The sequence below is a fragment of the Marmota flaviventris genome, chromosome X, assembly GCF_047511675.1.
Source record: "Marmota flaviventris isolate mMarFla1 chromosome X, mMarFla1.hap1, whole genome shotgun sequence".
In the NCBI taxonomy this organism is placed as follows: Eukaryota; Metazoa; Chordata; class Mammalia; order Rodentia; family Sciuridae; genus Marmota; species Marmota flaviventris.
The window spans coordinates 2,844,658-2,871,947 of record NC_092518.1 but is presented as its reverse complement, the minus strand read 5'-3'; the positions used below and the strand labels follow the sequence as shown (position 1 = coordinate 2,871,947).

At 48.2% G+C, this 27,290-nt stretch overlaps 1 protein-coding gene across 1 annotated transcript in view; it reads left to right on the top strand.

The window, feature by feature from the left end:
* Positions 1-17,846: 17,846 nt before the first annotated feature.
* Positions 17,847-27,290, top strand: part of LOC139703340 (neuroligin-4, X-linked-like) — a 175,338-nt gene continuing 165,894 nt past the window's right edge. Inside the window, exon 1 of the mRNA XM_071606662.1 lies at positions 17,847-18,367. Within this exon, the coding sequence (XP_071462763.1) occupies positions 17,896-18,367 (472 nt within the window). The 5' untranslated portion in view covers positions 17,847-17,895. The remainder of the gene's footprint in view (positions 18,368-27,290) is intronic.

Below are 27,290 nucleotides of genomic sequence, written 5' to 3'. Positions count from 1 at the left end.
ATAAATAAATAGGAACATGTCTCTGAAATGATGTGGCACCAACCATTTAATTATTTATTTCAAACGTTTTAAAAGAGGAGAAATAGCACTGAAACCGTAGTGACTGCTGGAATATCCAACCAGAATCTGAAACATTCAATGATACATTCAAGGCAACCTCATCAACTTGCCACATGAGCAGACGATACTTGTAGTCATTCTCGGCAGAGGCGCCATCTTGATTTTCTGTAGTGGAACCAATTGGCTGCGACGATTCCTTAAGAGGGAATTGAAGTAATTTGTTCCTGGGTTTGCATGATTTGGGGAAGCAATTTCAATATTATTGGACTGATGCTTTGCAAATTCATGCACTGAGTGGTACGTGCTCTTTCCCCAGGTGTCTTCCACCAAGTGCATTTAGTGGATCTCTCCAGGGGGTGACCTTCGGTTGAATCCTCTCTCCTCTTCCTTCTTGCTTGTTCCATCTCCTCCTTCTTCTTTACCAGAGCTTAAACTCAGGGGCACTCGACCCCTGAGCCCCATCCCCAGCCCTATTTTGTATTTTATTTAGAGACAGAGTCTCCCTGAGTTGCTCAGGGCCTCTCTTTGGCTGAGGCTGGCTTTGAACTCACGATCCTCCTGCCTCAGCCTCCTGAGGTTCTGGGATGACAGGCATGCGCCACTGTGCCTGGCTCTCATCCTTCTTTTAAAGCCACCAGATGCTATCATGCGGTTGCACCCTGATGACCTTAACTAACCCTAATCACTTCTCCAAGACCCCATCTCTGAAAATCAGTCAAATTCACTTAAATGTCTTAGTTACGTAACAGAAGGGAAAAAAAAAATCTCCTGGGTATAGAAACTGCCTGATATTAAAGTGAGCACGGGTCCATCTATCCACTGTGCTCTCTGCACCAATTATTTATTGGATTAATTTTAAAATAACACGGCAATAGTCGAGATCATGGCTACAGTTAACAGGTGGTTAATACCTCATGGTCTTGCATTCCTGTTGGGTAGCGTGTGAGTCTGTGCCTAACGGTAGGATCAGGGATTCCTGAAGAAGGCACTAAATGCTCAAGGGCTCTTTGTAGCATCTCATGAAACGTTTAAACACCCCCAAGACAGGTCGAGTGTTCCCAGAGCCCTTAGTGCCCTTCATGGTACTAGCCACTGATTCCCAGGGACAGGGAGAATTCCGTCCCATCTTGAGCCCAGAGACGGATGGTTGCTGTCATTTAGAGAAACAGCAGCAGCATCTAGATGCTCCTTAATGCAATATTCTCCCCTCCATGAAGAATGCTTTCCTTTCACCTCCGGAAAAATGAAGAGCATCGTTGTAGACACAGACGGATAAGTGGGTGCTGCTAGATCTGCCTCGGCTCCGGGGAGATACCGAAGACAAATGCTTTGAAGACAACATCCAGAAAAGAAAGTTTACATTTTCTGTTTTAAAAAACGCTGTAGGCTGTTTGGACCTTGGGCAGGTCACGGGAGGAATTGCTGAACTGGGGTTGATTGCAAGGTCTGATCGCTCTCTCTTTTAAGGAGAGGCAGAGCCGATTTCTTTGTCTTAGCCGAATTCGGTGGCTGGTTTATTTATATATAAAGAGCAAATATGTGCCTTCACGGACAGCAAACTGCAACCAGCTCTCGTGCATTGAATCCCAGGGTGTTGAATTTGCATTTTGGAGCTATTTCTTGAAGAAGCTTTGGTCGGTTGGCATTGTCTTCAGGGTCATTCCCTTAGCCCCTTTGTTCTCCATTAACCTCTTTGAAGTTCCATAGCTACCAAAGGGGGACCAATTGGCTAAGGGCTCACATTGAATGGTCTCCAGCTAAATCCAGTGAATGGATGGAGACCTCCTTGGGGCTGGACGTTAATTTGAGCAGGTGTCCACTAACAGCTGGACCAAGGAACCATATGCAATCAGGGGACAGGGACCAAGAAGGAAATAAAGAAAGGGGGAGGGAGGACAAGACAGGGACCTCATGCCACCACCCCAGGAGTTGGTAACAGCCCGGCTGCTTCTCCACCTTCTGTCCTCTGCAGGGGACCACTCTCTGGATTCGGGGTATGGCTACCATTTTGGAATTGGCTTCTTGCTCAGTGAAGAGACCACCCACTTCCTCCAGCTGGGGGTCCTGAGAGAATTTGCTGCAGGGTCCCATAAAAATATATATAATACAAATGCATATATTTTACTTTAGATGGACACGTAGTATTTCATCTTTCATTTCCAGGGACTTTTGTGATACCATTGGAGTCACCCAGATGACCCAGTGTGATTCCCCCCACATCAGGGTCTGTTGCCATCTGAACCTTCTTTCCTCTGGGTCACATGTAGGGAGAAAGGGGACGGCCCCTATGCCCTCTTAAGCTTCCCAATGGGCTGGTCCATAAGAGAAACAGACACCCAAATCCATAGGATTTCAATGACCTTCAATTTCAATGACCTTCAATAGGGTCTTCAATGACCTTCATTCAAACTAGGCAGGTTGGAGGATCCCCTTATGATCAGCTCCACACACAAAGTTGGGTGGAACCATAAGACTGTTAAACCATATGGCCAGCTTCGGGAAAAGGGACTTCTGGATTCCCTGGCCACGTTGGAGAAGATGAATCCAAGCGTCTATGGCTTCCATCAAGGGTATATGAGGGTCAGGGTGGTTGGTTCGTCAGCTTCTCGTCACCGTGGCTAAAATCCTTGACAAGAACACCCTAGACAGGGAGGAAGATTTATTTTGGCTCACTGTTTGGAGCTTCCATCGTTGGCTGGCCCCAAGGCAGAAACAATATGGCGGGTGGGTGTGGTGGAGGAAACCTACTCTGCTCAGAGATGAGAGGGTGGAGGTCTGTAGGGGTTGGGGACATGGTAAACCTTCCAGGGTACACGCCCAGTAACCTAACTCCTCCACCTCTGTCCCAGGTCTCAGTAGTCCATTCAGCTGTCAATGGATCAGTCCATCAAGTGGATTAATCCACTGACGAGGTCAGAACCCTCAGGATTCAGTGTTTTGCAGCAGAATCCAGTATTTTCCATATTTGAACCTTGGTACATCAAGAACCAAGACTTCAGCACATGAGTTTTCAGGGGACAATCCAAATCCAAACCATCCCAAGAGAGGCAGAGACATTGGGGGACCGACTTTGATTCGCAGCCCGCCTCTGGGGTTTCAATGAGTTAGTTAAGACATTGATGGACATCTCAGTGACCTTGATGGGCATCCCAGTGACATTGATGGGCAAGTCACTGGGCCAACAGGTAAAACTTGGAGCCTACACATAGCAGCAGCTAGCCTGGGACTTAGGGGTGTGCATTTGGGGCTGGACCCGCATGGGACAGTGCTTCCCGCTAGAGTCTTGTAAATCCGAGCCTGGGGGTTGCCTGCTGACCTTCCTTGGCAAGGAGCAGATACAGGACATTGGGCAGGAAATAAGGTGGAAAATAGGGCAACATGGATCTATAAGCCCTGAAACCATAACGTGCCAAAATGTTGAGCAATTTTGGTACAAACACGAGGCTCCGTTTTGTTCAAAAATCGAATTTGCATTCTTTCCTGTTAGTTTTTTAAACAAACAGACCTTGGATAACGCCGAGAACTCAAGGTGTCCAGAAAGTGGTCTGCTCGGGATTCCTCATGGAAAAATGTGTGTATATATTTGCCGAGGGCTAAGGGTCATGCATGGCTTGTGATGGATCACATCCTACCAAAGGGCAGAACCTACTGTTCTTGAATCCTAAAACAGAAGGTGCACTGGGAGAGAGAGAGACCACGTCCCAAGTTCTGCACTTAGCAAAATTATGCTGCAAGACATGGCGGGCGAGGGTGTGCTTGCCAAAAGGGCTCCATCAGAGCTATTTTTAGAGTAGCATTTCCAGTATGGAAGACGGGAAGGTGGAAGGAGGGGCTTAGAAGTGCCCATTTCTCTGCGGACCGGCCAACTGCAGTCAGTTCTTTGCCCAGGGACCTTGTAGGAAGCAATGCAAACTTACACAGGGTTGGGTAGCTTGACACTGCCCGTCAATGTCACTGGGTTGCCCATCGAGGTCCCTTTATGTAGGGTAATGTACCTTTGAGGGCTGAGACCATTGCAATAGGCAGTTGGTTGGTGTCATAAAAACCTGCATCTCCTTCTTTGCTCTGAAGGTAAATATTTTCAACATGTCGGCGACCCCTCTCTGCTGGGGAAAATCCATAGGGTCTCATTTTCTGTATGTGGAACCCTAAAATTGGAAACTGAATCCCGTGATAATGTTTACAGAGAAACTATTCAGTTTGGGTTTGCAGAGGATCTTGCTGCTAGATTTGTGTTTTAAGTCAAAGGGTCAAAGACGAGTCGGGATTCAGATTATAGTGTTTGCTCTTGTGGCAAAAGAGCTGTAATAGGCAACTGTGTTTAGTGATTTCTCTTCTGTCTTCTTCCGAGTCATTGTGTTCCCTACCGTTTAGCGATAAAGAGGGATAAGCGTTGGAACTGGTCACATATATATATATATACACTGCCACCAAAGTTAACTTTGCTTGTGCCACATCCAAACAAGGAGCTGTGGGTGGGAGAATGTCAATCACAAAATACCTGAGGCAGGCGAACATCATAACCAAAGAGGTTCATTCAGCTCACACTTGAGAAGGTTCAAGGGCACGATGCTGGCATTGGCTGAGAAAGAGGTCCCACCTCGAAAACAGGAAGCCAGAGAGACACTGAGGTCCCAGCACCCCTTCACAGGGTGGCATGCAGAGAACCTAAGTACCTTCCACTTAATGGCCCAACCTTAAAGATCACATCTCCCCACATCTCCATGCTGAGGACCCACCCGAGGACCAACCCTTGGGCACATACCCCAAAACCATATTCCATCCATAACCACAGCTACGTGCACTCATTTTTTTTTTTCTTGCATTGAATTTTGAAAACAGCGTCACTCCACGGTCCCACCCCTGGTTGTACGTTAGCATGTTCATTGACTTTAATTAGAAGGCAGTGGGGACGATTGGATGCAATTCAGTGGTATCGAGCGTTCTAGTTCCTAGAGGTTTAAACCAGAGTCTCTTTTCATTTTTAGTTCAAAGACTCCTGGCTGGAACAGAAGGAGCAGTGGCCATTATTGGCCCCTTAGAAGAATGGTGGACCACAGAGACTCACTCTGTGGACTTGAGTGGATTGGACGGTAATTAGTGAGGCAAGCCCAGGAGTTAATTAAGGGAGGTTAGAGATGGAGAAGGGCCACTTGTGGTTAGTTAGCTTTATGTTACTGGGATGAAAATACCCGATGAGTCCAACAGAGAGAAGGAGCCGTTTATGAGGGTTTCAGAGATTCAGTCCATGATTGGCCAACTCCATGGCTCTGGCCCAAGGGATGGCAGAACAAAATGGCGGCCGGGCATGGTAGAGGGAAGCTTCTCAGCTTATGGTGGCTAGAAAGGAGGCTCTAAGGAGACAAGTTATATGTCCCTAAGGCACGTACCCTGTGACCGGCCTCCACCAACCATGCCCCACATGCTAAAGGTACCACCCATCCATTCCATTCACATGGATGGACTGGTTCAGTTGTAGCTCTCTGGGTCCAATCATTCCACCTCTGAGCATCCCTGCATGAACATGGGATCCAAATCATAACACCAATATACTCTGAGTCCAAACCTTCTCTCCTGGCTCCCCCATTTATTTCCCATGCATTTAAAAATGGTTTGCCTCAACTGTACTGGAAACATATTCGCCAGATAAAAATGAAAAACAAAGGCAGTCCATTTTACACCAACATGGAGGAAGATGGAGCCCAACAGCACTTGGAAAGCCATGCCTCAAGGTCTCTCTTACAAGGCTTTGGGTAGTGTTTCATGAAAATCGCTCTTTAAAGAAAACCTTAAGGGCTGAGGAGGTAGCTCAGGAGTATTACACTTGACTCGCCTGCAGGAGGCCCTGGGTTCAATTCCCCAAACTACCACCCACCACTCCGTAAAAATAGAATTTATTAAAAATCTCTAAGCTCCGTTGAGCTGGTGAGAACCCAGGTTTCCATACATTGTGGTCAAACTTCACCTTATTCTTCAGGAAACAACAACAACAAAAAATGCACTTTGGAGAGAGAAGACTCTTAGAGGAAGGACCCAGGGATCTCCCTCTTGGGAAGCCTGAGTCAACATCCAGTTGAAAATGGAAATAATTACAGATGCTTAGACCAGGAAAGGCGAGTTAGCACCTCTTCCCTCTCCTTCTCAATTCCAATTGCAAAGTCTTGGACTATCTGCAGGTCTAAATTGGATGATCCTTTTCTTGGTAACTGGAACTTTCAGGGACATGAATTTTGTCAATGGTGTTTGAAAGCCATTTGAGTAAATTACTCCTGCAAGGAACTAAATGTCCCCCCACTGAGAGAGGAAGCCAGTCTATCCACATTGAGCTTACGAGTAAAGAAAGACAGACCCACGTCCTAAAAAATTTAGGGATGCTTCCAGTAAGAAACTTGATTCAGTAAGTATTGGGGGAAAAGAAAAGTTATCTGGAGGTAACACAGATAGTATCAATTAGAAGCAAAAACAGAAACCTGAAAAGCAACCCCGAACCCTGTAATTTGTAACTTGTAAGAGATAGAAAGTACCAATTCATTAAAAAAAGATGGGATTTACAGGAAAGTAGATTGATCAAATTAAGTTATGAATATAGCTTAATGAATCCCATAATTATGCATATTTATGATGCCCCAAGAAAAGATGTAACCACTTAAAAATCAGGATGGGATTTTCATAGAAGTGTCACAAAATAGCCAAGTTTAAAGACGGCATTGGGTAATTAATGAGACTGTCTTCCGTGATGAGATAGAAACCAAAGAATTGCAAATAAAAAATTGTAAGGCTCAATCTGGGAATTTGATTGATTCCTACAGTGTATTTCAAAACAATGATCAACTAGAAAGCCAGGAACCAGAAATGATTTACGCTCCACTTTTTAAATGTTCTCGGAATTAAATGATCTATGGTTCCGGGCTGTAGGGTGCACCATAGAGGCCCACCACAGCAAATGGGAAAAGACACGTCCCCTGTGACCAGCCTTCACCAGCTGGTCACATGGTTCAACCACATGGTTGAAATTTCAAAATGGCAGAGAGTCATGTTTTGCACATTGAAGCTTTGGGTCATAGATTGTCGGCTCGTTCCAGGGTGGTCCCATAAGATTACAGCATATAGTGTGCTTTTAGCTGTCTCAGGTTGTGCAAGTGCACTTCATGTTGTTTGCAGAAAAAGCAGCATGAGCTCACAAAACGTGTCTCAGGACATATCCCTATGAAGTCACACATTGGGACAAAGAAACTGTGGTCTTAGACGGAAGAGAGCTGAAAGAACTCAGGTGCCCATTGAGTATAGGGTGCATCCTGGAAGGGGACTGGAGGAAAATTTAAAGAAAAGGAAGAGACATTTAATATTATATATTTAAAAAAAAGGTAATTGAGATGAGCTTTAGTTCTCTTGGAACATTAAGAATAATTGGAGTAATAGAAAAGCAGAAAGTATGCAAATGAAAATGTGCACTGGTGACCGTCTTCAGATTAATTATAATTAGCATATTACATGTGACTTGGGAGTGATTGATCACTAGCTTCACTGGGACAATAGAGTTAATATGGAACGGTGAGATAACCAGAATAATTTTGTGGCTGTATTGCGGAGCTAGAGAGGAGGAGGATTAAAGGGTGGTAGGTGCCCATAAATAATTTTTCGATCATATTTTATAATAATAGACCAAGAAAAAGTAACATTGCTTAGAGGTTAAATGGAGGACATTTATTTTTGCTTTGGTCTTTTGGTCTTGGATTGGACCCAGGGGTGCTCTATGACATTTTATTTTGAGACAGGGTCTCCCTAAGTGGTTGAGGAACTTGAGTTCCTCCTAGGTCAGCCTTCCAGGTTGGTAGGATTTCAGGGCCCACCATGGTTTGGATACATGGTCTACACTGAAAAGCTCTTGTGTTCATGCAGGAACATTCAGAGGTGAAAAGATTGGATTCAGAGAGCTCTGGCTTCATCAGTGGATTAATCCATTTAATGGATTAATGAATTAATAACTGAATGTGCTACTCAGTGGTACCTGTGGGCAGGTTGGTCATGGCTGGAGGAAGTGGATCACTGGGGGTGTGTCCTTGGGGACTATATCCTGTCCCCGGCTCCTGGTTCTCTCTCTGTTTCTGATCCTGGGCTGCCATGAGCCTTCCTCCTCCACACTCTTCCACCATGAGGTTCTGCCTCACTCAGACTCAGAGCAACGGAGCTGGCTGATGAAGGGTTGAGATTTCTGAAACCAGAAGTTCACCTGACCCTTCTGAAGGCTTTTGGCTCCTAAGGTCAGATGAGGTCCTAGGGGAGGGATTTGTCAGCCTGGAACTGCTAATTATTTACTGTTTCAATTCCTACGTGGGCTTCTTTATGGGACAGTTTTATTCCAAAAGGAAATAAAATGAAGCAAGACCCAGCTTTTGTGGGGGTGTATGAAAATATCCTCCTAAGGACACTGTTTCCCAAATTGGCCTGCCTTCTGGATGCACCTGGGGTAGATGATAAATACCCAAACTTGTGTGTTTTCCTGAGAATCTGTGACTTGTCAGTGACATTAGCAGAGTGACATTTTTCTACAGATGCTCCTAGAGTTTGAGAGTTTTGAGTTTGAGAGTTTGAGAGAGTTTGAGGACCGCAGACCCCGGTAGCTTGTATGCTTGAACTTGTGTCCTGTTCTCTGCCCCTAGATGAGGTGCTGTCAGGATAATAACAGGGACTTACGTTGAGCACACTCTGTGTTTTCCTTTGGATCATGTGATATGCTCTTGAGGGAGGCCAGTGTGGGTGGCTGTCAATCACAAGGCTTCTGGGAGCTTTGGCTCTTGTCTTCCTCTGTTCCACGTCTCCTCCTGCTGCCTCCTGCTCTCCAGGTGGTGTGTGGACCGCAGTGTCCTAGGCTGTCAGTCTGAGCTTGGAGCAGTGGCCTCCCAAACAACTCCCTTGTGATGAGTCACCTGCGTCCTGAGGCAAACTCATCATCGCCCTGCAGGGCTGACGTGAGCGGCTCGCACTGTGACGTGGTCTCATCCATGAGGCTGTTTCTCACATTGCACATCTCAGAAGAGCTTATCCTCCATTCCCGTCAGGGCTGGAGACGCCCCTCTTCCCTCCCACCCCAAGGACCTCCCCCTGGCGTCCCCAAATCCAGACAATTTCCCCTGGAAGGGACCATTTCATGGAGAATAGTCTCCATGATCCTGATCCTCAGGGGTCTTCACCATGTATGAGTGGTGTCCACCCACTTTTCCCTCCTTAGAAGGACCTGGAAGCTCATGCATGTTCTTTCAGGGAATTCCCCCAAAGCTCTGAATCTTACAAAATAAATGGAGTTAAAATGGTGAAATACATGCAAAGCTCCATTGAAAAATGGTCAGTCATTTTAACGACCTGCTATGGTTGGGTTCGGAAATGTCCCCAGAAGGTCATGTTGGAAGGCATGGTCCTCAGTGTAGCTAGAGTCCGAGGATTCATGGAATTGGCTAGTGTGCTGTTCTTCTCAGTGGATTAATCCATTTTCCGTAGGAATCCACTGGTGGCTGAATGGACTTGGTGGTGGTCACTGTATGCAGATGAGTGTTGGCTGGAGGGAGTAGGTCACTGGGGGTGTGCGTTTGGGACTATATCTTGTCCCTGGCTCCTCCTCCTCCTCCTCCTCCTCCTCCTCCTCCTCCTCCTCTTCTTCTCTCTCTCTCTCTCTCTCACTCAGAAGGTTTAATATGCCATGTCCTTCCGCCATGTTGGTTTTGCCTTGGAGCTAGCCCACCATGGACTGGATACTCTGAAACTGTGAGCCAACATAAACCTTTCATCTTGTGAGTCGTTGTTCTCAGGTATCTGGTCACAGCACTGAAAACTTGACCAACGCATGATACGATAGAAAAATCACCTTCTCCACCTCCCTCTCTCCTTCTCTCTCTCACCCACACCAGCACAGGCTTGAAGGGAATGAGTCCACACAGACAGAAACCAGGTGTTTCCAAATGAGAATCTCGGTCCTGCCACAAATCCACTAGGTTTTCCCGGGGACCTAATTAACCCAAAGGGCACAGAGCAAGGCGGCAAATCCTTTCACGGGTTTTGTCTCAAATCCTTTTAGACTTCTTCAGCCTGGCCGTGTTCCAACCCTTGACGTCCCAGCAAGAACGGGTTTTAAAAATGGCGCCCTCCCTGTGGGCACATGTCCACCAAGGGGAATGTGACATGAAGGTTTTCTCCATGTGCACCTTCCATCGTCCCCCTTGCGCAGTCTGAGGCCGTCGGATTGCACAGAACACGCAGTCACGGAGACATGTTGTGGGCTCATTAAGCATGGGGGAGACCAGACCATCATGACAGAGGATTTAATTGGGTTTAATTGGGTTAAGAGCAATAGGCCAGGGTGAGAGAATAGCTCTTAATCAGGGATCTGAAAATAGCCAAGGAGAAGCATTAATTGCACTAAAATCTGTGACATCTGCACAAAAAAAGAAAAAAAAAAAAAAACCTTTTATATCATTCTGTGTGCAGGAAGGGGTGACTGTGTCTTTAAGAAAACCAAAAGGGTTAATTTAAAGGGACCTGGACCAGGTTTGAGATCGTGGCTAACTGGGGGGACGTCCATCATAGGGAGGGACGTCCCTTATCCATTGCTGATAACTCAGCACAGCACCGGGTACGTTTTAGGGAACCGAGCTTTGTTCTGGGTCAAGGTTCTGGAGGACCAAGGTCACGGAGTCCCATCTGGCCATGCAGGACCTTGAAGGCAGAGTCCTGGTGCAAGCAGCGTGTGGACAGAGGCCCGTCCCCTCTGACCCGCTGCCTCCTCCAGGCACCAGGATTCAGCCCCACCCCGTGACCTCATCCAGCCCCCGCGGCTCCCAGAGGCCCCAGCTCTGAACCTCAGTGAACCCAGTTCCGTGTTGGGGATCAGATGTCCGCACAGGGAACCCGGGTGCGGGGGACATGCCACCACACCGTCACCATAGTGGGTGACTTTGTCTTTCCAGGATGCAGTGCTCGGGAATGCTTCCTCCTATGTCCCCCTGGGTTCGGGACTTAGAGGAGCAGCAGGTGGATCGAGGCCTCCATCGATGCTTCTCAATCCCTGGACCTCGAGTGGTCAGTTGGTCTGATGGTCACTTCAGCGCATCTGCTGCTTCTGACTGTTCCCTTGGCCTGTTAATTGGCGGAATTCGGGATGCGATGGTTCACGAGGTGTTTGTGTGAGATTGAGTGATCATCTTGCAGTTTTAAGCATGGCCTTTTGGTTCTCGGAAAAAAAAAAACCTAGCATCGTCCCCAGGATCTCCGTCGAGGGTAGCCATCTGGCCTGGGACGGGATCCCTGTCACCCTGCACAAGTGACACAGGTGCACGTTCCATTTCCTGGCCAGAGAAGACCCAGAGTTCTGATTAAGTCTCCCGGTGGGCACTTCTCCAGGCTGGGTGGACGGTCCAGGTGCGGTGGCCTCGGGTCACACCCAAGTGACCTGCAAAGACGGTGTTAGGGCTCAGACACGGTGTCAAAAAGCCCACGCAGGAGACATTGTGAGAAGGTTTGGAGGAGAAAGGATCGGGTTGCAACCTGAGCCCCATCTATGAATTGATGGGATGGGGTCAGTGGTAACTGGTGGCAGGTGGGACATGCCTGGGGGACGTGGCCTTGGGGGCGTGGCTGTGGGTTTGTATTTTGCATCTGGAGAGCGGAGTCTCTCTCTGCTCCCCTCTGCCATGTTCAGCCTCCCCTCGAGCCCGAGGAATGGAGCCTGCTCTCTATGGACCGAGTCTTCTGCAACCGTGAGCCCTGGGTAAACCTTTCGTCTTCTATAATTGTTCTGCTTGGGTCTGTTTAGTCACAGCAACGGAAAAGCCGAGTAAAACACAAGTCCTGTCGTACCTGGAGGGGGTGGGCCGTAGTCTCCTTCCCTCTCTTCATTTAAAGAAATCTGCGTGGCCTGAGTGTCTTCGTGACCGTTATTAATGGTTATTTGCTGCAGAGTGGGGCCAATGTACACTCCTTCCAGTGAGTTTTGCCTTGTGGACACATTTGTGTCACTGACTTTTGGATTTTGCCTATTCCATTAGGAGACACTCTGAACATTGTGATGCAAACCTCTTTATAATGATTCTCAGAGACGCACTGAACACTGTTACCCACGTGGTATCTGGGGAGATCCTCCACCTGGGAATAGACACAGAGTCTGGTCCACATGGACCCCAAAATATCTAAGCTGGGTGTGATGGAGCACGCCTGTCATCCTGGGGGCTCCAGAGGCTGAGGCAGGAGGATCGCGAGTTCAAAGCCAGCCTCAGCCAAAAGGAGGCCCTGAACAACTCAGGGAGGTCCTGTCTCTAAATAAAATGCAAAATAGGGCTGGGGCGGGGCTCAATGGTCGAGTGTCCCCCTCAAAAAATATGCATATATTCAGGTGCTCGATCACCTTCAGCCCCCCGAGTCCCTCCATCTCCAACCTCCTAGGTTAAGCTCCGGCCCAGCTGATCCTCACTGTTGGAGGCTCTTCTCAAATGCAGACTTGAAGTCTCCCCAGGTGGGAGGACTTGGCCCTGGGTCTCCAATATTCCCTTTGGGTCCTCGGGATCAGCCCTGCCCACCTGGTAATGGCTCCGGGAAAGTCTTTTAGGAGGAAACCCTGGGCAAAGGGCCGGCCGTCTGGGACGGCTCCTTCTGTTGGCAGAGGGGTAGGCGGACACAGCCCCACGTCTTCCCAACGCGCTCCGTAAAACTGGGCGCCGTGACTTTGCCTGAAACCAGCCAAGTGCAAAAATAAAATTTTAAAAAGATTGCTTTTGAGTACCCCTCCTGTGAGGGACCGGCAGCTCCCTGCCGCTCTTCTTGATGGAGTCCTTAGTGGGCGAGGAGACGGTGGGAACCCGGGGGGTGGGTTGGCAGAGGTACCTGTGGGAGCTGAGCCCCGGAAACTGGTCCTGGAAGGTCACCTGGACATGTCTCCCGCTGGATTCCTGCTAGATTCTTTCTGCATCTTTGTTCCTCCTTGTAATTGGATCCTGCGGCACAAAGCCCTCTCCACTCTGAGTGTCCATCATCCGTGACCTCAGCCCCTTGGTGGCTCAGAGTCTTGCTGCAAATGCAAACATTTAGGGAGGACCCAGCCGGACTCTGAATGCCCCTCAGTGAGCGCCCCTCAGACTGCGAGTCTCGGACGGGTCCATGTCTGGCTCACAGCCCCTGACCCTTCTGCCGCTCTCTGGGCAGAAGCCCTGTCCCCTGGCTCTGGTCAGCTATGAGACTTGTTCATGCATCATTAGGACTCTCGATGCCCAGATCCGCCAGCAACATCCACTGTGGCAGGAGAGGGTGGGAGGAGACGGGCGAGCGCCTGAAGTTGCACCCGACTGGGTGCTTTTAACCAGGGAGGTCCCACTGATGTCCACGTGTGTCTCCTCCACCCACGCGGTGGCACCTGCAGTAGTATCCTTGGAGAGACCTGTGACCGCAGCGTCTGTCTCCCCATGAGGACGTGGAGGTGTTGGTGGTCGGGACCCCTCTCTGTAGCTGCCCAGGGAGCCACGTCTAGGCCACGGCTGCAGATGGTGATTCTGACCATCGTCCTCCCCTGCCTCATGGTATTCCATGCATGGACCACGTTGGGTGCCAGTCTACACATGGCAGCTGGTCCCCGCACACAGTACTGCCCAGGCCACCTGGGGAAGCAGAAAGCCAGCGTCCTGTGGAAGAGTGGCACCTGTGTGCACACCCAGTGTGTGTGACATCCATTCATACATATACATATACTGTGTGTGTGTGCATGTGTGTGTGTAAAAAATGTCTTTAAGGTCCAAATATATAAAAACTAATACGAAATAATGTTATATGTAACATGAATATAGCATGTGAATTCTATGTACATTATATGAATATATGTGATGTGTACATATATATAATACAGAATATATACGTTATATTGGTTATGATATATACCGAATTACTTCGTGTTTCTTTATATATAGTTTATTATATATATATTAATTCATATTAGTTTATACTTATAAAGAATCACTTCATATTAGCTTATATATATATATATATATATATATATATATATATATATATATATATATATATATGGTAGACATGCACATTGAAAAGTGTATATAAGATAAATTTTAACATTTTGTGTGTGAATATTTTGGGTGAATGATTTATATGTGTATGTGTGTGTACGTGTGTAATATGTGTGTATGTGTATATGTGTATATATGGTATAAATATATACAAATAATATGCAGTAATTCTGCATGCATATATGTGCATATATATTTCAGGTACCTGTACACATATACATATATGTATGTGTTTGTACATATGTGTACATATGTGTACATACATATGCCTATATATGCAAACACACATTAACCAGTATAATAATAAGCTCTTGGGCTTCTTTATGAAATATACATCTAATATACTGTAATACAGTATGTGTGATTAGTTTTTATATCTACATATATTTGCACTTTAGGTATACACACACATATGTAATATATTAAAACTTGCTGTATGTAATTTGCATATGCATATGTAGATATACAGTTCAAGTGTATATATGTGTATATAAACAAATAGGATTAATTACTTATATACATATATGCATGCTACATATGTATGTATATATGCACACGAATGCATACATATGTGTGTAAACAATATATGTGTATTGTGCACATATATGTACAGTATATATGATACATGCCTGTGTATTATATTTAATATACATATATATGTGTGCATATGTATGTGGGTGTGCACATATATTCACACACACACACAGATCATCCTAACCACTGTGATACTACACTTTTGGGCTCCTATATATAAGACTATACAATATGCACACATATATAATAAGTAATCATACATAATATATAACATGCACATAGTATAGTATATAATGCAACAGAGACTTTGTATATCTATGTATCTGGATGTTCGTCTGGGTGTGCAACACAGTAACGTATCCAGTTTCCTTTTCTCTATGGACTGTGTGTAGCGTATGTGATAAATTCACTTGCAAACTCTCGCGCACCAGATCCACGCAGCTGTGTGAGCAGAAGGGCAGGGTTCCCTGAGGGGTGCGATTGGGAACTGGGAACAAACCCGTGAGATTTCTCTGGGTGCCGTCGTGTGGATTCAAGATGACGACCATGGGGACCCATCCGTGTCCTGCCAGGGCAGGTTACAGGGTCTTGGGACTCGCCTTTCCCATGCCCATGGCAGTGGGGGACATGAACGCCAGCTCTTTTGGGGTGACCAGCTTGTCATTGATTGAGTGCAGATCCTGTTCCCAAGGTGATGCCTTGTACCTGAGTGCAGGACCCTCTGCCCCCAGGCGTCTCTATTTCATCTCCAGCCTTGGAACAGGACAGTCTTTGGGATCAGGGCGTCTCCGTACCTAAAGCAGCTTCAGAGGTCTCTTGGTCCAAGGTCCAGGTTGTCACTTTGCACTTGACGGAGACAAAGCCCAAGGCACCCAGGGACATGGCACAGGTCACTTGGCTACTTAGTCGGAGTAGCCTGATAATCTCTTGTACCATCCTGCTCCTCTGGGCCCAGGACATGAGGAATCCATTCGTCCAGTGTATCCACAAGTTATATGCTACCCTCCTGTTACTCCCTTAGTAGTTTTCTTGGATATCAGCTGGACTGGTTCTGTATTGCTCTTCTTGTGTTCAGGTAACCTTTTCTTACTTAATAACGACCCTCACGCTACATCACAATGCCTGACGCTCTCGGCACACTTCACCTCATCACTTAGGCAGTTTCATCTCACATCATCATGAAGAGAAGGTTTAATAGAGTATTTGAAGCTATTTTGAGAGTTGAAGAGAACAAATTCACATAACTGTTTTTTGGGGGTCCTCGACCCCTGAGCCCCGTCCCCAGCCCTATTTTGCATTTTATTTAGAGACAGGGTCTCCCTGAGTTGCTTAGGGCCTCGCTTTGGTGGAGGCTGGCTTTGACCTTGCAATCCTCCTGCCTCAGCCGCCCGAGACCCCCGGGATGACTTGGCCATTCAGGTTCAAGGGTGGAGTCTAGCTATGACCTGTCCCGAGTGACATGGACCCTGTGATATCCTCATTCATGTTGACTGGCAGAACCATGTGGGACCCACCCTTCCACCTAGGGACCTCCCTCAGCTCACAGGAAGACCCTTCCCCTCAACCCAGCTTTTCTGAGTTGAACGTGGATGGTGTCACCTCTTTCCCGGGGCCACGGGGAGAGCCAACACTGGTTAAAAGAGCAAGTGAGTTTTCAGGGACACCGAAGCCTGGGTCCCTGTCACCACTCTCTGTTGCCGTCCTCTGTCTCTTAATTATGCAGAAATTGGATGTTGGCCTGGCACACGTCCAAACGTCGCCGACGGACGGTCGGGAGAGTTCAAAGATAGAAGCGAGCGCGCCCGTCAGCCTCGGATGGGAGGCTGGTTTTCACTTTTCGGGTTGCAATCCCGATTCTGAGTCCGTTTTCATTCAACCCCAATTAACCAGGTCTAGGATGGCAGACACCCAGGCAGTCACCCTATCCCCAGGGTGAAGTTCTCAAAGAATGCTATTTAGTTGGGCGTGGTGGCTCATGCCAATAATCCCAGTCACCCGGGAGGCCAAGGCGAGAGGATGGCAAGTTGGAGGTCAGCCTCAGCTACTTTGTGAGATCCTGTTCAAAAGGAATTGGGGATGTAACTCAGTGGAAAAGTGCCTCAGATTTCAATTTCTAGAACCCCCCAAATATATATATGTGTGTACCCACACATACATGAAGGTACTTCTTGCAAAAATCAATGAGCCGTTTTCCATCTTTAAGACACCATTTCCGTTTACAGTACGGTTTACTGGTGCACAACCTCATCAACTGTCTTAAGAATGAGGTAATCAAATTATCCAGGTCCAGACGAAGGAAGCGGGTGCGATGGGCACCCAACGTGTCCGCCATGTTTTTTCATGGCTTCTTCAAAGCTCACCATGAATGTCATCCAAATCCACCCTCCGTTCTTTGCAGCATGTGCAGTATGAAGAATTAAACCCTCTGAGCACACATTGATGTCCCCAGAAATCGGGATTCAGGGGTCAACCCTTTGACAAATGGCTTCTCCCAGCGACAAGACTTTGACATGCTCTTGGGATGCGCCATCTTGTTTAGCGATGTCCGAAGAAGCTCCGATTCAGGGAGGTGAGACGGGATGTCCATGTGGGTCTTCAACTAAGTACCCCAAGGAGCATTCAGGTCCCCATGAGGGGATGTACCTTTTTGTGGCATCTCATCAATAGCCACACGTCATGGCGCCCAATGGGCCTGGGTGTACACTTCCATTTCTCCCCACAGTGGAGACAATTGGAGAGACCCACGAAGAGATGATTCCCTTAAACACTGGAGAAACGTTGGGCATCAATCCACCCACTGGACCTTGGGGTGCGGGTCCTTTCTTAACGTCGAGGGATTTCTGTGTTCCTTCGACGATGACGTGGCAGAGCCAGCCAAGGGTAGAGGCTCATAGCCTTCTTTCTTTAACCTTCTCTACTTTCTCTCTTTTTTAGGTTGCTTTGGAGTCTTCGTAAGGAATTCTTGTTGGATGGTCACCATTTCCCTGGACAGCATCCCCCCTTGTGGAAATCAGGCTGCAGGATTAAAGGATCCTTGCCCCCTGGCGATGGGCACCCAACACGTCCGCCATGTTTTTTCCTAACCTTGGGCTTCTCCAAGAGCCGTGAGTGAGGTGGCCTCTCCTGGGTGGCCTCTCCTGGGTCCTTGACCCCCTGCCAATCCCTCTCTCCCCAACTGGCGTCCCGTAGGCACACTCTCTCCCTGGACTCCTGTCCCTTGGACACCCTGCGGATGTGCCCGTGAGCCATGTCGAGGCCCAAGGGATTGTTATGGCTCCCGTTGTTCTTCACCCCGGTCTGCGTCATGCTCAACTCCAACGTCCTGCTGTGGATCACTGCCCTCGCCATCAAGTTCACGCTCATCGACAGCCAAGCCCAGTACCCCGTCGTCAACACCAACTACGGCAAAATCCGGGGGCTAAGAACACCATTGCCCAATGAGATTTTGGGTCCCGTGGAGCAATACTTGGGGGTCCCCTATGCCTCGCCTCCTACCGGGGAGAGGCGGTTCCAGCCCCCAGAACCCCCTTCCTCCTGGACCGGTGTCCGGAATGCCACCCAGTTTGCCGCCGTGTGCCCTCAACACCTGGATGAGAGGTCTCTCCTGCATGACATGCTCCCAATATGGTTTACAGCCAATCTGGATACTTTGATGACTTACGTCCAAGACCAAAATGAAGATTGCCTCTACTTGAACATCTACGTGCCCACAGAAGACGGTAAGTGCTTCTCTTATGGCCTGTCCATGCGAATTTTCCTCCAACCTTTCTGCTTAACTACGTTTCCGATGCAGGGCATAGTTATTATAGCAATGTATCCCAGGTCTCATGCACATTCACCAAGTCGCTAATGGACCAGCCAAACTGTAATTAATGACTGTAATTATTTTAATGAATTGGTTTCTAAGAATGGTTTACAGGCTTTCATTACAGGTGCTAATTAGCATGAGCTTAGAATGTTCTGTGCTAACCCTGAGTCATTGGGGAAGGGATGAATCTATAGTAGCGTTAAGGACATTATTATCCTTGTGTTTGAAAAAAACGGAATGAGAGAATGGATGGTCGTTTCTGCTCTGAGGACGTAAGATACTATGATTGTTTTTTGAGTCTTGGGAATGGATAAAAAACATGGTTTTTAATATCCAAGAAATGGGTAGGGCATAAAGCGGTTGTTGTTCACTGCTCAAGATTCATCTCATCCATGTGAATTTGGATTATTTTTTATTTTTCTCCTGTTCACCACAGTCAGATGGCAGATGTAGGTATTCAGAAGATTCCCGCTACGTTAGGTAATAGTGGGCAGCTTTCAAGAAGCACTTCCCTTCCACAGAGCAGCAATGACAATCTGTAAAAAATAGAAAATAAAATAAAATAAAATCAGGCTCAACGCATTTACTCCATCTCATGACTGATGGGGCTCGTGACGCGTTGGTCTCCATCTCGTCCTTTGGTTCTCTGATGGAGGGTCCGTTTTCGCCACTGTCTCTGGGAAACATTGGGTGGGAGGTCTAGCGTCCACGTCCCTGGACACTGTCCCTCCCTGGTCCCCAACGTCCACTGCTTGAGTGCTGCGGTTCTTCCCCCATCACGATGCAAGGAAGCCAGTGTCCCCAGGCTACAGGAAAGCCAGGTTGTGGGTCCCGGGTGTCACCAAGAAAGACCCACAGGGACAATCGAGAGGACCATCCCTCGTGCTGTGAGTCCTCTGTGGCTTCTCTGCCTTGTTGTCACGGTGACAGACACTGAGTGACCAGGTCTGAATGTGACTCAGGGCTCAGGGAGCTGACCCTGGAAGCCCCGGTGTCTCCGCCCAGACCACCTTGGACCCAGTAGGTCACCCAGCACGAAAAGCCAGGAGCCTCTCTGGTTAGAGAACCCCGTGTCCACCACCATCTGACCAGAGACCCAGAACCTTCTGGCCATTGCTTTCGGATTCAGCATGGCCCTGGAGCTGGGGGGAATTTTTTTAAAAAGGCAGGAGAATGCGACCTCGTGGAAAAGGCATTTCTAGTTAACGCGGAACCCGGTTCTGCTCACTGGGCGCTCTCCACTGCGTGGGGCCATGTGCGCGTACGGTCCCGACCCAGGAATTGGAAATCTAACAGGGGCCCAAGAAGACGAATGGGTTTCCCAAAACTATGTGAATCATGGACTTTGGCTGGTGGGAGTCCAAAGCCAGAATATTTACACACACGCACACACCCACCCCCCCAAAAACACAGTCTATCAATCAATCAATCAATACCTAATACACTTTTTTGCTCCTGTGAGCAAAAGACCTGAAAAGCACCCTTTTTAAGAGGAGAAAAGTTCTTTTTGAGGCTCAGAGTTTCAGAGGTCTCATTCAAAGATGGCGGACTCCATGGCTCTGAGTCCAAGGTGAGGCAGAGCATCATGGCGGAAGGGAAAAGATGCTCAGGACGTGGCCACCAGGAGACAGAGAAGTCTTTGTCTTCTCACCACAGGCAAAACATGAACCCTAAAGGCACAGATCAGTGGCCCACCTCCTCCTGCCCTACGTGACTTGTGCACTTGAGTCAATCCACATCAGTGGATTAATCCACTTACTTGATTAAGACTCTCATAACCCAATCATGGCACCTGTGAACTTTCTTGCATTGTCTCACACATGAGCTTTTGGGGGACGTCTCATGTCTAAACCACAATTGTGAGCTTTGGGGGGACATCTCATGTCTAAACCACAACCATGCATATCCTTATTTTTATTTTTATTTTTTCATGGCGCTGATGATTAAGCCCAGAACATCATGCAAGTGTTTTACATACTCTGTTTTTTTTCTTCAAAAGCAGAATAATTGCACCAACTTCCCTTTAAAATAAAGCAGGTCTTGCGGAAGGGGGTGTTCACTGGTAAAAACCAGGACCTACTCAACTGAGGCTCGATTCTTGAAATTACCAATTTTAACGAATTGCTACCTTGTAGGTGTCGAGACGTTATTCATGTTATTTTGCAGATGATTCATTTCTCTTTGGGGGCCAAGGGGCAGATGGACTAATTAGCTTTGAGTCGCATATTTAACCTTCTGATAGTTGTGCAGAGAAGGTCACAGTGCGTCAGCCCCACGGGGTACAGAGGGGCGCATGTGAACACCGTCGTTAACAAGAGAAGGGATTTAGCCAGGATCCGCTCAGGGTGTGGGGCGCAGAAGAGTGACCCCATGGGGGCAGGAATGCAGGGTACGGCTTGGACGTTTGAGTAGCCAAGCTCCGAAAGTCTGAGAATAATAAGTCCCTTGTTAGTTCATAAAGGAGGGATGACATTGGAACTCACGATGACTGTCAATCAAGAGGTTGATGAATGCAGAAATGTCATCTATGGGAACTCCCTCATTTTATTGGGGACTCTTGGTTTTGTTTAGAATCAGAGTTAAAAGGAAAAAGGGAATATACCAGGCGTGGTGGTTCACACCAGTAATCCCACAGTTTGGGAGGCTGAGGCAGGAGGATTGTGAGTTCAAAGCCAGCCTCCGCCAAAGCGAGGCTGTAAGCAACTCAGGGAGACCCTGTCTCTAAATAAAATGCAAAATAGGGCTGGGGAGGGGGCTCTGTGGTCGTTTAGGGGAACAGTGTTTTCCAGAGAAGTGGATGGGGTGTCCACCTGGCTGAGCCGTACCCCGAGGCGTCACGAGATCCGGGCGGGCTTCCTCCGTAGGTGATGTGATCAGTGGACGTTGTGAATGTACAGGTCTAGGAACGTGGACCAGCTGAATCCGGATTCCTGCCGTCCTGACTGCTTGTTGGAAATGTGACATGCAGGAGTCCTGTTTCCAAGCCTGGTAAGATCCTCCAAGGTCAGTGGCTCTGGCTGGAAAGGTCTCTACAGCTTGCAAAATGGCGACCGTGAAAGGGAGGCCGCAGGACTCTAGAGAGGTTGACCACCAAGCGTCCACTCCATCAAGGCAGAATGAGCTCGGGTCTCATCGACGGCATTAGATAGACATCAGGATACAATTTCTAGCAGAGTATTGATGCTTTCAACTCCCCCACCCTTTCTGAAATCCCTACAAACATCAGGATGTTTGGTCTCCAAGGGACCGGATTCTACCCAGACTCCTCTGGCCATGTGGGGGAAAAGGTGACCATTTGTCGGAGGGCCACTTGTTTGCTGTGACTTGTTGAGATTTGGATATGAGGTGTCACCCAAAAGCTCTTGGTGAGACCATGCAAGAATATCCACAGGTGAAATAATCAGGTTATGAGACACTTAACCTGGTCAGTGGATTAATCCACTTGAATGGACTCACTGGGTGGTGGCTGTAGCAGGTAGGTGTGGCTGGAGGAGGGGGTCCCTGGGCTGTGCCTTTGGGGTCTCTGTCCTGTCCCTGATGAGCAGAGCTCTCTCTGCTCCCTGGTGCCCTGTCCTGAGCTGCTCTCCTCCTCCAGGCCCTGCCGCCATCTTGTTCTGCTCCCCTTGGGCCAGAGCCATGGAGTCGGCCACCAGGGACTGGACCTCGGACACCGTGAGCCCCAGATGAACTTCTCCTCCTCTAAGATGTTCTGCTGCGTCTTTTGGTCCCAGCAATGAACAATCTGAGTAAAGCACAATTCATTGCAAATTTAGAGAATCCAGATTCGGGAATGTTATGGGTGTGACTTAACCAAGACGTGACTGGAACCAAGAAATTAAAAAAAAACAACAACAACCCACATCTTCCTGCCTGGTTGGTGGCTTCTCTGTTTGCAGGGTGGGCTGAGCCTCTGCCCTACAGGAGCCGAGTGTTAGATTCTGTGGTTCTCAGCTGCCCAAGTGGGGAACACAGTGTTTTTAATTCCATTATAAGAATTCCAGGAAACAATGAGTTTGTTTTTTTGTGCTGGGGATTGAACCCAGGGGTTCTTAACCCCTGAGCCACATCCCCAGCCATTTTTTGCATTTTATTTAGGGTCAGGATCTTGCTAAGTTGCTTAGTGCCTCGCTAAATTGTGGAGGCTGGCCTTGAACTGGCTGTCCTCCTGCCTCAGCCTCCTGAGCCACCAAGGAAGAGATTTGATTGGCTGGTTGGCTCAGGGACCCACACTGGGCCAGAGAAAGAGTGGGCAATCTGGGGTGCTCAGGTGGAACAGATGGATGGGACAGGGGTGGGTGGGGCAGTTCTCATGATAACAAGGAACAGGGTTGATTTATCTTCAACACCCAAGATATTTCCTAGCACCTATTCTACGCCGAGCATGCAGAGCTTACATTAGACTCAGAAATCCCTAATTCTGAAAAATACCAGCCGAATACTAGTCCTGGGAGGTTGTGCAGATTTCCTGAGACCTGTGAAAGTCACCTTCGATGGCCCCTGGCCTTGCAATACTGTGATTTCAGCAACGATTTTAAGCAGCAGCAGGAGAAGACGGTTGCGGGTGGAATTAACGTGTGTCCATCAGCTGAGCTTAAAATCAGGACGTGGTGGTGCCTACGGGTAATCTCAGCAACTCGGAGGCTGAGGAAGGAGGATGGCAAGGTCGAGGCCAGCCTCAGCAACTTACCCAAATCCTGTTACTAAAAAGATAAAGAAGGGATGGGGGTTTGGCTCAGTGGTTAGGCACCCCTGATACCACAAAAAAAAATGTTGATAACAATAATAAGCATTTCCACCTTATTGATCCCGGGTACTTAAAAGTAGGTCTTTGCTTGAAGCCTGTGAAGGACAACTGAATGTCAACTTCCCAGCTGATCTTAACAAAACCTTGTGGGCAGCCTAAGTCCCCCCTCTAGACCTGATTCCTAGAGCCTTTGGGCGCAGCCTGCTGTTGGGAGTTGGGATGGGGGATTGCAATTTAAGTTATCCGGCTTCTTCTCCAAAGCCTCAGTTTCCTTGAGAGTAAATAGAGTTGGATTTGGTGACTTAATGAGTCCGTCCCCCTAAAGCACGTCAACCAGTTCCTAGACACACAAGCCCCTGCTAATCGGATATTTGTGGAGTGCAATTACCAATAAAAAAGGGATTTCCTCAATTCCACCTAAGCTGCCCGCACGGCACCTAGTTTCTAATTAGGTTGCTAAATTCATTGCAGAAAAAAAAAAAAAAAAAAAAAACGTTCATGATTTTTTAAATATAGCAACAGAATGACAAGAAATGAGACCAAAGGCGTTTCATCTTGGAAGTTTGTGTTTTAACAAAAAACAAATAGGGTGGATTCTCATTTTCTTAAAGAAGCTGTGTATTATTATCATACTTTTTTTTTCCCCTAAATTGGCTCATTTTTGAGTTGTCGAGTGGATTTTTGGCATTAGGTTGGACTTAGAGAAGCTGATCACGAAGACGGCGTTAAGATGGGTTTGTCGGAAGGCAACCCTAGAGCCCAGAGGGACCGAGTGGCCAGGTCTATTTCTAAGTTTTCATGAGAAATTCATTTTATTTTTCATTTCTGTCGAGCCTCGAATAAGCCAGTGTCATGCACACAGCGGCAAAACCATCGTGAAAAACAAAAACGTCACCGTGTCGGCAGGAGCCAGCCTGTGTTAACCCATCAACACCCACAGGAGGTTCTGCAAAAATTGGAACCAACCAAAGTGACCCAGAATACGGACGGTGCATTTCACCGTCGACCGCAGGTCCTGAGACACGTTGTTCTAGAACACAGCTCCAGATACGGAGCTCGGGACCAGGCTGGTCTGCAGGATTGAGTGACTGAAGAGGGTTCCTTTCTAGAACCTTCTATATGATTAAATTGATTGTCAAATGGCACAGCTGGGTTGGACGTCGTCGTTTATTTTACACATTCTCTTGGTCTTTCGACGTTTTTGAATATTTTGTGTTCTGAGCGATTAAAAATAACAATAATATTATACACGTTCTGGGAAATTGAGACAGCGAGGTCCCCACTTCAAACCCTGATTCTTGGGATCAAGTCAGAAAGACGTCAGACCTGTCAATCACAGTGACAGGCAGGAGTGTATTGAAGGGATGGAAAGGAGAAGGGGACACTCTCAAGGGACACAGGGGTCCTCTCAGAGAGGACAGGGACAGCGTGCCCCTCCTGCCCTCCAGTTTTATTGGGGTCCCAGGGAAGTCTCCAGAGAGCCCCGCCCAGGTCCCCTCCTGACTTTGACGGACAGCAGGGTGACATCTGACTCTCTAGTCCCCACGGCCATGGCCACTCTGGGTCACCCTGGCCCCTGCTGCCTGGTTCTCAGTGGAACCTGTTCTTGCAGATTTTAGGGTTGGAGGAAGGATCCTCGTCCCCCTGGGTCCTGGGACCTGGTCTGCGTCAGGGTCCCAGAAGTCCCCCCTTCAGGGTCACCTGGCTCCTCTCAGGGACATGACTTCCCCCCTGCATGTCCCCTTCAGGTCACAGGTGGTGTGTGAGGAAGGTGGCGGAGCCTGTGCCCGGAGGCCAGGCAGGGCTGCAGGTCCAGGGCTTCGGGGAAGGAAGCTGTGGGGTCAGCACCGGGGGCCATTTATAGAATTGTCCCCTGAACCTTGTGTCCCACGACCCAGGTCTGTCTGTCCCCATCACTGTAACTGGTTATTAGAATCGTCGTGACTCTGGGATCAGCTGCTATGTAATAAATCAGTAGACAACCTCAGCACCCTCCCATGGCTTCCATTTTATGTTGATTGACTCTTCCTCTCATGACCTCATCTTGGATGGAAGGTGGAGGATTAGAAACTGGTGGCCGATAAATTATGAGTAAAAATAGTGAAAGATTTCCGACCCATCTTGACACGTACGTGCAAGAAGTCGTCTCGTACAGTCGCAATGAGCCCCTTCTCACCAACTTCCCCGACACCCCGATTCCTGATTATCACCTCTTTAGATTCACCTGGATATAAAAAGTGCAAATCGGGAAGTGGGGGAGGATCCAAGTTAGATACAACATGAGGGTGACCCAAGTGTCATTGACCGAGCCCAGCACCTCCTTGTGCATATCTGCCTTCTGAGGTGGAGGGATTCCTACGTGAAATTTCATGGGAAATAAATTGGGAGGTGAGCTGTGCCTCTCAGTAGACCCTGCAGTAAGTAAGGTTCCATAGAGGGACAGGTGGTTCCCCTTGGTGACATCTTCTTGCCTGCCATTTAAATCGTCCATCCAGCTGCATTCGACCCAAACGCTTCCCGACTCCGTGGGCAGCACCTTCGTGCATGAGACTCACAGGAAATCAGCCTCCACTGAGACCATCCCCCGTTCCCAACACCCAGTCTCCATCTGGAGTAGAGAAATCGTCCTCCGGGACATCAATGGGGACTTCAGTCTCAAAAGCCGCTGTCTTCCAAGAGGAGGAGCCTCAGGGGGGTCTTTCAATCCCCGCCCGTTCACAGACTGAGTTTTCCTGCTCATTAACCCTTGGGCACTCTCAGCAGAGATGAAAAGTCTCCCCCCTCCGCCCTCCCGTATGGGCCACCAAGTGCCACAGTCTGGCTGGGCACAATTCAGGAGCCACTTGTCAAGCAGAAACGAACTTTATTTTTAGAACCACACACACCACACCACACAGCTCCTCAGGAAGTCCCTCAGAGCCCAACTGCCACCACCGGCTTCCCACAAGCCTCTCAACTCCCCCACTCCTCCTGCTCTTGAGGTCGATTGGCTGGGTCATGTGGGCGGAGCCAAAAAAGTCCCCCAATGAGCAGCTCCGTGGTCTGAAAGGGCGGGGAAACAGCCCAATGAGCATCACCGCACAGGAGCCAATCAGCTGGCAGCTGGAAGTTTGCTGGGGCTGCTGTGAGCCAATCAGCTGGAAGTTTGCTGGGGCCTCTGTGAGCCAATCAGCTGGAAGTTTGCTGGGGCTGCTTTGGCTGTGGCTCTCAACAGAGTTTCATCATAATCAGGATTTTACAAGCTGCTCTTTGCTCCTGGAGACGGGTGGTTTTGAAGACCAGGGCGTCTGGAGAGGAAGGAGGAGGTCCTCTGATCTCGAAGGCGCTTGGATCGGTGGCTCTCTTTGAACCAGGGCCATGGGCATGTTTTGCAGGGTGACTGATACATCCGCAGGTATTTTTCCCCAACAGCTGGGGATCTTCACCCGCTCAGCCTCACAGTGGAGATGGAGTCTACAGGCATCTTCCTTCAAGATGCTGCTTTGTGACTCTGGACAATTTCCACCTGAGGTCCCTTCCAGGTTGCCGTCTGCAGCAGGCTGACCCTGGTCACTGCATGGAATTGCACAAAGCATCCTGATGTCCCAAATAGGCATGTTTTAATCCCCTCATTCATCTCTCTAAGTCATCAGTCAACTCAAGAGTTCATGCTGGATTTTTAATTATTTTTCCAACATGCCTAAAACACATATTAATTTTTTTTTTGAGCCAGAAGCCACATGCTTCTGTCATTTTTTAGGAAGTAATGCAATTTGAAACGTGATGAGAAAGCAAGAGCAAGTGGATTGTCTCTATCTGCCATCTGCACACATGAAGACGGAGCCCTTTGTGGCTGAGATTCCGTCCTCAGGATCCCCAATGCACAGTAAGGACCCTCTGTCACCAGCCCAGGAGACCGTTGATTGTCCCCATATGCCAGGAACCTGAGTTGTTAGTATGGGAGGTGGCCAAAAAGTTTGGCGCAACTGGCAACAGGTGAGAAATGCCGTGGAGAACACGTTGACCACTTGGAGAGGGAACCATTCTCCCCCCTCCCACCAAAAACAAAAATTAGCAAAAGCTCTTAGTTTGGATAACAATAAAGTTTATC